Raw genomic sequence first — 12,097 nt, forward strand, 5'->3', positions numbered from 1 at the left:
AGTGGAAATTTTTGCTTGGCAACTTGTCCTTGACATTGTCTAAAGCGTTTCCTAGCTTCCATGTTTGTACATATAGTATGTTGATGTCTGTTGCTTCTACATGTCGCACAGCATATCTGACTTTACAACCACAACATTACTCATGTTAAATTTGTGCATGTTTTTCTTGACCATGATTTGGCTTAGCTTGAAGGCCTTCGGGTTCGGCTAAAATTGCCATTAGCAGAGGCTTGCCGGGCTATGTCATGCCTTTTATTATTATTATTATGTACTATCGTTATTATCATTAGCGATGCAACGGCAAACGTCCTCAGCTACACACTAGTGCTTATAACTCGTGTTTCAAGGGTAGAGATGGGTAACTTCATCTAAATTATTCATTCAAGTTTCTTGAGATGGTAACATTAAATCTGTGATTACTTTTTAGCGTTATGTCCATAGAAGAGTACACACACAAAGGTAGCCCGCCAGCATCTGTGTAAATCTATGGAATCTTGCTAGGGAGCCTTTGCGCCCTGACAGCTTGCTTCTTGCCCGCACATAATCAAATGTCATCGCTTTAAACGCTACCCCTAGCTTTCATTGCAGGCATCGGAGGACTTGTGTCAGGGCCCAGAGAAATAAAACATCAACATGCATGTGCTCGTCGTGAAAAAAAAAATTGAAAGAAAGAAAGTTATGCAGTACGGCTCCATTCTTGAGATGTTGTTGTTAGTCATGATTGATATGTGTGGTTTAACGTCCGAAAACCACTATATGATTATGAGAGACCCAGAAGTGGAGGGCTCTGGAAATTTTGACCTTCTGGGGTTCTTTAACGTGCACCCAAATCTGAGCACACGGGCCTACAGCACTTCTGCCTCCATCGAAAATGCAGCTGCCGCAGGCGGGATTTGATCCCGTGATCTGCGGGTCAGCAGACGAGTACCTTAGCAACTAGACCACGGCGGCGGGGCGGTTGTTTTTAGTAATTATTCGATGTAAGATGCACAGAATACGCGAGTAGTTGTATTTTTTTTTTTCAGAAAAGTATATACTAGAGGTGTGCAATTTAAGGGGATGCAAATCAATAGCAAATACAGCGATCCAGGTCACATCAGGTCCATTCTAAATAGTGAAGTCAGTAAATGCAGGTCGATCTAATCCAATCCACATCCTAAGTGGCCTGGGCTGTAACCATTATAGTGAACTAAAATGTATTTCAGTGGCTGAACCGTCGGGGCCCAGGCATCTATTTACAGAGATTCCATGAGATTAAGCCACATTTACATTTTCTGGCAGCTTTGGCTGCATTGTAGGATTTTTGGGGGCTCCTTCAAGCTTATCTGTGATTAATTTTAACTCGTGTGTTTGCTTTCTGGTTTTTCCAAACATTAAACAGCCAACTTACTTACTCTATGACTTATAGGTTTCATTTTGGCAAGATATTCATTTTTTCATATTTACCCCACATGCTCAGAACATTCTCAGCACTTGTACATTTTTTTACTTATTTTATAGGAGCGCCTGGTTTTTTTTTTTACCACTCGAGGGTCTGTTCCTAGTGCACAGAGTTCTCCAAGCAGACGTAATGGTCATGGAATTTGCTTTAAATCATCATGGAAAACCTAGAAAAGTCAGGGAATTTTGAAAAAGCAAACTAGTAGACACCCTGATCACAGCTCAGAGCACTTCAATCGCTGTTATTTTTTTCCTTCCTAGGTTCCTATAAGGAAAATTTGAGAGCAAGAGAAAGCTAACCCTTTGTTTACAACTTCTCTTACCGTTATGTTTCACTCATGTCACATGTTATTATCTATGGAGGCTGGCAGGGCAGCATGGTCGTTTATTAGCCCAAGAAAACTGCTATTTCAAACAGGCATCATTAATTACAGACTGGATATTGCACCGACATGTTTCGGAACCAGTATGTCTAATTCTTATTACAGCAGGGAAAATTGCAACCGAGCAGCTTCATGTCTGGTTTACAACCCCTCTAAGAGTGAAGCTCTTAAAGCTCGAGGCATAACAATGGGGCGTCCGCAAAAAGCTCGCAGCTCTGTCTGTTATCAGCCACACCGACGGTTGGAGTGAGTCCATGCAGCCTCCACGTCGAGTTTCCCGGCATAGTGCGAGCCTATTATAAAGGCCTGTGCTTCTACCAGGGGTGCCACAGCCAGCTTTGCATCTTAGTTCTGGTGCTGGATATTCTTGCATTTGGACATAATGGCATGATCTGTGACAGGCTGTGGTTCGACTATGTCTATGCCAAGGAAAGATATAGCTAGCATCAGCCAAGAAGGCAACATTAAGCCCCAAAGATCAACCTGTGGCTTTACTGTTTGTTAAGCTTTACACTTCTAGTGTAAACTTCTCTCCTTTTTCCTTCTCTCTCTCTCTCTCTCATCTTCTTCGATTTACCCTTTTCCTTATAATTTTTCTTGTTTCTTTACACTAATTACTGAAGTAATCAATGTTCAACTCCTTAACATGCTACTTGTCACAGCTCCTTAATTGTTTGGAAAGCTTGTTACTTAACTAGAAATTGGTATTAATAACAACAAACTATAATTTTATTAAGGGTGCTTTTTGTCAGCAAGACTTTCAAATGTGATGTATTTATGTTCTCTCAAAAACTTATTTATTGCATTTATTTCTCTAGAGGAACTCTATGGTGACTTCGAAGATCTAGAAGCAAAAGAAAAGGAAGACCAAGAACGAGTGGAGCCTGTGGTTGTGGAACAAAGTGGTGAGATATAAATGTAGTGTACCTAGGAAGTGTCTACCATATTCAGCCTACCTATAGGCTACTATACATCATATTTCAGGTGCGTTCAAGTGCTGCCATCTTGGACTGATAACGCTGTAAAGTGCAGTCCACTTATAATGATATCTACGTACAGTGTAGACAACTTATAGCATAGCCGCTTATAGTGCGGTACCTCCGCTAGTGCATAGCAGCTTATAATGCATTCTTTTTCAAATCCCGTTCGTTCTCCCTTAGAAGCTCATTTATACGCATACCACTTATTGTGCAGTCCCCAAGATGAAAGACTGGTAGTAATGCGGTTGCCTAAAAATATTTGACAAACGCTGTAAGGGTGGGCGCGTCTGAAAGGAGGCGCAGCGCGCTTGGTGCGCCGCTGGGGAGTGAGCAAGCAACGAATTGTTATGGAGGAGGAAGGGATGTGGAGTGATCGAACAAATCGCGGCGGGAAGAAAAAGAAAAGGAATAAAAAAGACCCCGGCACACTGCAGGTTCGCCGAATAAAAAAGGAGGGCAGTTGCCTCAGCGACAGATAAGCGTTTGCACCGGCGTAGACGCTGCTACATAATATGCGTCGCTAGCGTGGCTCTGACCGGCGTAGACGCTGCTACATAATATGCGTCGCTAGCGTGGCTCTGACGCGAGCTTTCGCCTTTGCTGCCACTGCGCCGCCTTACATAAGTTTGGCGGGTTTTCGTCGTGCTTGATCTCTCTGCTGATAGCGCAAACTTCGTATTATGCAGGCTGTTCTTGGTTCAGAGCTTGAGTGGTGTCTTTTCGACGCATGATCTTCATGTCTTGGATGAACTTCCCACGACAACAAACCGAACAGCAGGCTAGGCCTAATCGGTGTTGGTTGAGCTTCAGCAGCGGTCACGTGCTGTGGGTTGGTAAAAAATCAACGAAGCTCTTTGCGGTGTTGAAACACGGAAAGCACAGATACGACATAGATCGGTGGTCGCACTTGAAGAAAAGGAACACACATTGCTAATGAGAACGAGGGTGGCACAGAGTAGTACAGTAGACTCGCGATAATTCAAACTCTGATAATTGATACTCTTAGTTGATTCAAACAAAATTGAATTTTTTGGTTGGTCCTCTATTCTTTCAACGCATTTAAAAGCTTCTTAATTCAAACTCCATCATTCTGTTTATTCATACTTTTTGCAGTTCCATACCAGAAAATATCTGCTGGTTTCCCACTATCATTTAAAAATTAGCATGCTTTATAACTATAACAGTCTAAAAATGAAAAATAAGCACCTCAGGCCTTCAAGCAACAAGGCTTTGCTAGTATAGAAATGTTTGAAATGAAGCACATGCATGGTAAACCGCGATGCTTCTCGACTGGTATAGAGAGCTTTGTGCTGAAGGCACATATTGTAAAGAAGCAGTTGGCAATTCACGATTTCTTTAAAAGGTCTGATCAGCAGTAAATGGCCAATAAACTTCTAGACCTTACTCCTCTGCTTTCTGTTCATGCGAGCAGTTAGGGTTTAAAGTTTCTGGAACCCTTTTTCTATCCGACTTCAAAATATGTACACTGAAAATCGCGCAGAAGTGCTTCGGAAGATTCGTTTCACCCACCTAGGTAGCGAAAATATTTCTGGAAATCGCGAGAGAACAGCGATTTTCGAAAAATTATAGCTTCGCGATGGTGTGGCCTTCAGCCGGCTTCGCCCCGCCACGGTGGTTTAGTGGCTAAGGTACTCGGCTGCTGATCCGCAGGTCGCGGGATCAAATCCCGGCTGTGGTGGCTGCATTTCCGATGTAGGCGGAAATGTTGTAGGCCCGTGTACTAAGATTTGGGTGCACGTTAAAGAACCCCAGGTGGTCAAAATCTCCGGAGTCCTCCACTACGGCGTCTCTCATAATCAAATGGTGGTTTTTGGGACGTTAAGCCCCACAAATCAATCAATCAATCAATTCAGCCAGCTTCTTAGGCTCATCGGAAAGAGCATTTCTCCTTGTTTAACTTTGCCGCCTCAACTGGCTCCTCCATTTAAAAACAAGCGCACAAAAAGCAAATGTTTGAAGGTTGTTTCGACGCCCTTGATTGGCTGTGGCCGGCATGTTGCCTCAGCTCGCCTCGCCATTGGCCCTGATGCTCGCTCCGGGAGATTGTCGTCTGCTGCTTGTGCGTCGCAAGGACATGGCTCTCGAAAATCGCTACTTTGTTACGTTTTCAGGGCTCGATGATCACTTAAGATATAATTACGCGTTAAATAGGAGCCGTAAGCGGATGCGGGATCAAGTTACTACGAGCGGGTGCGCGGTCTACGAGCGCGGCGCGTCATCGGAGTCGTCTTTAGCCCTAACTCCGCTGACAGCGAGACTGCAGGCAGGTGACGTGCTTCTTCGCAAAAAATGAAGCACATCACTCGCTAGCTCCTCTGAACCACGCACGGGTATTTTGCGCATCGGCAGCGGACCACACAGTCAAGCTCGGCACCCCCCCCCCTCCCCTTTCACTGCCAAGGATTGCTCGGAACAGCGGCTAGCAGTTTCACGTGTCGTCACTCTAAAATATGTTGCCAAGCGTAGTGCACGCCGATTTTTTGTCCCTGTAATTACACATTTTGCGCATCGTCACCGAACGCCCCCGGCAAATGCATTAGGCGGCTGCACTGTCCACGCGGCCGCGCACTCCACGGTCATATGGAGTGCTATCAATAAGCTTTTTTGATGCAATTTAGACATGTGTGATGTGATTTATACGTGCTTGGAGCCGTGCTTGGTATCGCCATGAACGTCTACGAATGTTCTGAGGCAATGAAAGCCTCGTAGAGAAGTGTTTCCACGACTGGCTGTATGATGATGCGTTTCACGGCTAGAGCAGCAAAATAGCATGTATGAATCAGCGGCACGAATTTTTATATGCCCGTTTCGCATCATTAAATATACTGCTAAAAATTCCTGTGCCGCCAGTCTTCTGTCCATAACTTTGTTATTTGGAAAGAAGCCATAGGCCGTCATGGTGGGACCCATTTTTCTGATGCAATAAACCTCTCTCCAAATAAAGAAATGTTCAGTGAATATTTGTAATCAAGTACTTAATTATGCTAATTACAACTTCGGCACAAGAAGTATGTAATAATTTCAGTATATGGTCTTATTCAATTACAATCTTTTCTGTCATGTCTATCACACCACTCCTTCAGACAAAGAACTTGGTTTGAAATCCATACTTGTTCTTTGTAAAACATGAAAAGGAAATTATGGGGGAAAAAAAAAAGGGGCAACCAAGGCACACTGGTCAGAGACCAGATAGCTGAGAAGTCAAATATCACAAGACATTCAAGATCACAATCTTTAGGTGTTTTAGAGACGTAAAAAGAAGTTGAAACTTTAAACGCAGTTTTCTCAATACTGTTTTTTTTAGTATTCATTATACTCAGCGCGTGGAGCAGATATCTGGGCAACCACTGTACAGATTTTGATTCCGTTTATTTTGTTATGCTCCTTGAACTGTGCTTCTGGGGGCTGCGATCTTAGTTTTTCATTTTACTCCTTAATGAATTTTTTATAGAGTTTCTTGTTTGTAGTGCAAGTTTGCTCATTGCAGTGCCACTGGAGAAAACGTTAACTACAAGTTTTAGTGTTACAAATAAATTATCTTGAGAATGCAGCCCCCTTCTACATACATTTGGCTATGCATACAGTAATTACCAACCATTTTTGTCATTTTATATATCCTCCAGCCCCTCCTCAAATTCAATTGAAATATAATTTGTCTCTCATTAAGTATTTGTGCTATCGCCACGGTGAGGCCATGCTTAGTGTCTGTGCCAATTTTCATCATCTGACCAGAAACGAGAAAGTTCATTCTCAAAGGCACGTCCCCCCTTAAATGTGATAAAATCAATGCCTAATCATAATGTGTGGTGTCACCTCACCCAGAGTCATCTATCTCAGAGCTTCTGATAATTCAAACATCTTGATAATTCAAACAAAATTCAGAAGTTCTTTTTGAGTTTGAATTACCGAGATTCGACTGTGGTTTCCTTGAAATTAGGTGTGCGCCTGTGAAATCGAAGAATTGGCATCTTTCAGCGTGCAAAATTTCGTACTTGATTCAACATAGTTACGGTGTAATGCACATAATCGAGGCGGTCTGAGAAGATCGCGAATTTTTGCAATGATGTATCATTTGTTAGAACTCCCCTTTTGCGTTCATTTTGTTGGCAATGCATGTCCTTGGACATTCCATTTTTTTTTCCCCGCATGCTCTGATTCTCGGACACCAAAATTGTCGTCCAGACCCGACACATCTTTCATTTAAGCGCTGACCACAACTTTGGCACCACTTTGGATTGTCAAACGCTTTGCAGCCCTCTCCTGGCAACGCTTTGGAAGTTTGGAAGGAACGCTCCTGCTCCTGTCGCTACTTCGTAAGCGGCGCAGTTGAGACATTTCTAGAGGGTGTGAACGGGATGTGAGGCACCTTGCAGCACATGTCGTTGGCATGAAGAGCCATTCTTGGCATTCGCTGTAGAGGTATTCAATCCCTGTATCCGATATCGCGTTACCCGAGCATCATAGTAAATGGCTTATTTTACCCTAGAAAGCATACAAAAGTGCACAGTGCAATCATTGTGTATTGTTATATCCGATATATTGTTATAAACGATATTGTTATAAGTGGAGTCGACTGTAGTTTTATATCCGTATCAGATAAACAATCAGTGCTATGGTAAGCTCGCACGCATGAAAATGCTTGGGCCGGTTTGTTCAACGTCTTATGACCATGATAATTTAATATTATGACATAGAAAACCGGCAGAGCTATCGCTTATCAGTCCAAGATGGCAGTGCCCATGAATAAAAATAAAAATGCATATGCTCAAATTTTACGATAACAAAGTTGCATCTTACATGAAAATAAGTTTAGTACCTACATCTGAAAATTCGCTATAAAGGTACATTGTTAACCCTATAGTTTTGAAAGACTATTTTTCATCTATTTCGTTATATCCAGGTTCGTTAAATCAAGGTTTGAATGTACAGGCGATTCCCGCTACAACGAAACTTACGGGGCGCGGAAAATATTTCGTTGAAGCGAGAATTTCGTTGTAGTGAAACCGAAAAAATATAGCTGATCTGAGCTAGCAAAACAAAGGAACGCTTATTCTTAAAATTAAAAAAGTGTCCGCAGCTTTTTATTCTTTTCCAGCAGCGTCACGACGCAACTCAGAGTCATGCATAGTGAGGCCAAGGTGAAAACCACGCTGAAACAACGCCTCTAACTGCTTTCGTGAACGTACCAAACAGTTGCATTAACACGTTAACAGCAGCAGCTGTCCCCCGTCAAAGTGTATTTGACAACGCCGAGATGGAGGCAGGGTATCATGGAGCGGTGATTTTTGCTTTATTCTATGCCATTCTTATCATCCATCACTTGCGGCTGGCTGATTTGGTTGATAATGTGGACGAACAGCTGATCTGATTAGGTACAACACTGGAGAAGCGTGAATAAAATAAGCATTGGAATCAGAAAAGGTATCGCTCCGCGAGTGCACCAAGAAGCTGCGGCAGCTGCGCGAAGGAAACCATGAACTGAGCGACTGAGCTTCAGCTTCGAATCGTTTGCGGCTCGAAAGCAAGCCAGTGGCAAAAGCAGGTTTTGTGAGGCAGTCTCATTGCCATCGCTATCGAGCAATGGCGGGGCCTATGCTTGCTAAACAGCGGCAGTTTCTGACTTTAGACGCAGGCAATGCAGTACAAATACAGAGAAGCTGTATGAAGGCATATCGTCTCATTGTAACTGCTTGTTATTTTCAAAAATAGTTGTAAAGCTTAGAATAAACGTGCTTAAGCATAGTTGCAGGAACTCCTGCGAAAGCAAAACGCAGCATGCACAAGTCGCCAGAAAGGCTACTGGCATCTCTATCAATTCTCAGCGTTACTGGATGAAAAGGCTCATCCTTGTTCAGAGCCTTTCAGGTCGAAGAATATTGGTTATAAAATGAGTATGTGTTTTTGGGATTGACTACTGCAGCTATGAACACTACGTAGGGTAAGCTTTCTGTCACGCCGAAAAAACCTGGGTCGAAAAAAATCAGTTGTCAGTCCCTTGAAGCTCGATATTCTCATAGCTTTTGATGACAGCACACTAGTAAAGGGCTTTTTTTCTGAACTTGTACTGCTTATCTTGGTCTGATATTTCACCATGTCGTCAAACATGGTCTCAGGATTGTAGGAAAGGATTAACTGTAAAAATAAACATTTTGACCAAATTTACCATTGCTATTGCCAGGTCTCCCTTCAATAGAAAAAAAAAAACAATGATTGCTATAGCTTGCCAATACAGTAAAACCTCGTTAATTCGAAGTCGCCAAGGCCCGCGAGAAATTTTCGAATTAAGCGGGTTTTCGAATGAACAGAACATCAAAAAAGTGGGATTCAAAGAGCTGAGAACTGTTCAAAGTTATCAGTGCTCGACGTTTACTGTGCCGGCTAGCTTTGGCTCCAACAGTTATGTTTTTCAGCAATACCTGGTCTTAATTTTGCCACGAACATGGGGGAACAGTGGGCCTTGCTGCTGCCACTGAAAAAAAAAAAAAAAAAAACATGCTTTCGTGATCAATTGAAATGTGTGAAATGTGCGTCACTGCAACATAGTAGTGTCATGCGGGCAGCATGTCACCTGCACCTTGCTGCGTCAGCATGTCGTGATGCGACCATTCGTTCACTCTTTCCGGTATAATCAGGAATTTAATAATGGCCAGTGTGGCGAAACTCACGATGTGTTTTGGCTGGAAAAAATGATCTTTGAAACTTTTGAACTTAGTTTTCGAAGTAGGTGTTGCTGGCACGAACTCCACCAGCAGTGCAAAGGCGCAAATCGCTGGAGGAACCGGCAATCGGAGGTTCACATACATTGCGAATTCTGCCAAAGTGTCTTTTATTAATGTCTTTACGATCCCAGAATAAATGAGTGAACTATGACCCGCTGACGTTGCTAGAAACATGCGATATGCTGCCTGCGTGTCATCGCTGTGTTGCAGTGAAGCACATTCAGTTTTTTGCAGGCACATGTTTTTGTTGATCACGGGACCGTTTTTTTCTTTTCTTTTCTTTTTGCGCTGGAAGTAGCAAAGCTGGGGTGCTTCAATCACTACTCATTAGTATTGCTACGTTGCATTGCCTTGTGGCTGTTAAGGGTCATCGTTTCGGCGAATTTGCGTCAAAATCTGGATGTGAAACTGGCTCATTGCACCCAAAGCTTTCGAATTAACCGGAATGGTGCCAGCCGCCACTTCAAATTATCCACTCACACTTGCATTGCAAAATACAGGACTGTGAAAATTCTTTGAATTAAATGGGATTTCAAAATAACTGAGTTTGAATTAACGAGGTTTTACTGTAGCTGGATGCTATGCTGCTTTCACCCAAAAGCTGTAAATTTTTTAGGCTGTTGTAATTTGTTAGAAAGAATGATATGAGGGATATTATTTAAGGGGGATTAGCAGATTGATATCAATTTAGGATGGGCCACATGGTGAACAATTCTTTCTGTAAGTTGTTGGGCTGGTGTTTTAATCTTGCGACATTGAGCAGAGTGGGCTGTGAAAAATAATTTCAGCTTGTCTTTCATGCTTTGCTGTGCAGGAGAAGAGTCAAGTGGCAGAAGTAAGAAGCTCAGTCGAGAAGAACGTGAGGCACAGATAGAGGCCAAGCGACAGGAGCGCAAGCGAAAGCTTAAGGAGGCCTTTGACAATGAATATGACCATGATGATGAAAAAACCCATTTTGATGAGCTCAAGAAAGAATTCAGCGAGCAGGCACAGGTATGATAAGATCAAGGGTTGCCCAGCAGTGGTTGCCGTGTATTTCTCAGAAACACAGCGAAATCACAATGGTGCATATTTTTCTGGTTACAAAGATACAGCCTACATACCTGTTTTTCCCTGCTGCATTAATCCTACCAAAAAGTTATTCAGGAAGACTTGGTTATTCACTCAAGCCTATGGGGGATCGAATTGGCGAGCGCTACGCCACGCTCTTGGAGGGAAAGGACACAGTAGACACGGTCAGAACAAATCGAACGATGCACACATATTTATTTAACTACATTTGAACGACGATATCGTCAGCCGAATTATTATAGCATAAATCGTGATCAACACGCTTGGACATCCTTACACAAAATTACTATACACTCAAACAACATGGAAAACACAATAACACACCCAAGGCGGCGTCGCCAACGGCTGACTTACCACGAGGGCCCCCGACGCGCAACTCGTGGTGCCACGCACCGGGGACCCACGTAGAGACAACCATACGCGGCAACCGCCACGCGCAGAAGAGAGACTCGCTCAACTCTCTCGCCCGCCACCAAGGCTTGCCTTCCGTCAGGAGTCATCGCTGGTGCTACCACTCTACCAACCATGATAAAGATGATAGTGGTGATCACCGCTCGCGTACACAATGCCACCTATCGCTCAATAGCCGTGACCCCAAAATACGGCTTCTGCGCGAAACACGTGCGCGGTGCAAACAACTTTACAGGGAGGTGTCAGCACTTTTAGGGGCGAAGCTCCTTAGGGCGTAGGCTGTGCGTCCCCTGTAGCCTGTATGTAGCCACCTCTAGTTTAGTTCTTGCAGTGTTCACTAGATGGCGGTACCGTCCCCTGTATGTAGCCACCTCTAGTTTAGTTCTTGCAGTGTTCACTAGATGGCGGTACCGTCTCCTGTATGTAGCTACCTCTCGTTCAGTTCTTGTAGTGTTTACTAGATGGTGGTACTTGTAGCTGATGATGAAAAGATGCAAGATGTTATAAACTAGAAAGCGGTACTTGTAGTTGATGAAAGACGTGAGATCTTATAAAATAGGAATGATGTCACATATGGCGCGTGTCATTGGTTGAAGGCAATCGTTCGATTTAGTGCGGCGACGTACGCTAGGGGGAGCGTTGTAAGAAAATCCGTTCGCTGTTGGCGCGCGCTCGGAGTCGCCGGATGGATAAGGCTGCACAGCGGAGAGAGCGCAAGGCGGCAGCAGCGCGCGCTCGCAGACAGAATCCCGATGTGCGAGCGCGCGAGGCAAGGGACATCGCAAGCCATCCATCGATGATTGATATGTGGGGTTTAACGTCCCAAAACCACTATATGATTATGAGAGACGCCGTAGTGGAGGGCTCCGGAAATTTAGACCACCTGGGGTTCTTTAACGTGCACCCAAATCTGAGCACACGGGCCTACAACATTTCCGCCTCCATCGGAAATGCAGCCGCCGCAGCCGGGATTCGAACCCGCGCCCTGCGGGTCAGCAGCCGAGTACCTTAGCCACTAGACCACCGCGGCGGGGCGCGCAAGCCATCCATCGTCTAAGAACAAATAAAAGTT

The 12,097-nt window shown here is 43.9% G+C and overlaps 1 protein-coding gene across 3 annotated transcripts in view; it reads left to right on the forward strand.

Moving 5' to 3' along the window:
• Positions 1 to 12,097, forward strand: part of LOC119161430 (ribosome biogenesis protein BMS1 homolog) — a 166,620-nt gene that overhangs the window by 80,332 nt on the left and 74,191 nt on the right. For all 3 annotated transcript variants that reach the window (XM_075879293.1, XM_075879295.1, XM_075879294.1), the window contains exons 13-14: positions 2,642 to 2,728; positions 10,358 to 10,536. In XM_075879293.1, coding sequence (XP_075735408.1) covers positions 2,642 to 2,728; positions 10,358 to 10,536 — 266 coding nt within the window. The remainder of the gene's footprint in view (positions 1 to 2,641; positions 2,729 to 10,357; positions 10,537 to 12,097) is intronic.

Source organism: Rhipicephalus microplus, chromosome X (assembly GCF_043290135.1).
Source record: "Rhipicephalus microplus isolate Deutch F79 chromosome X, USDA_Rmic, whole genome shotgun sequence".
Classification (NCBI taxonomy): domain Eukaryota; kingdom Metazoa; phylum Arthropoda; class Arachnida; order Ixodida; family Ixodidae; genus Rhipicephalus; species Rhipicephalus microplus.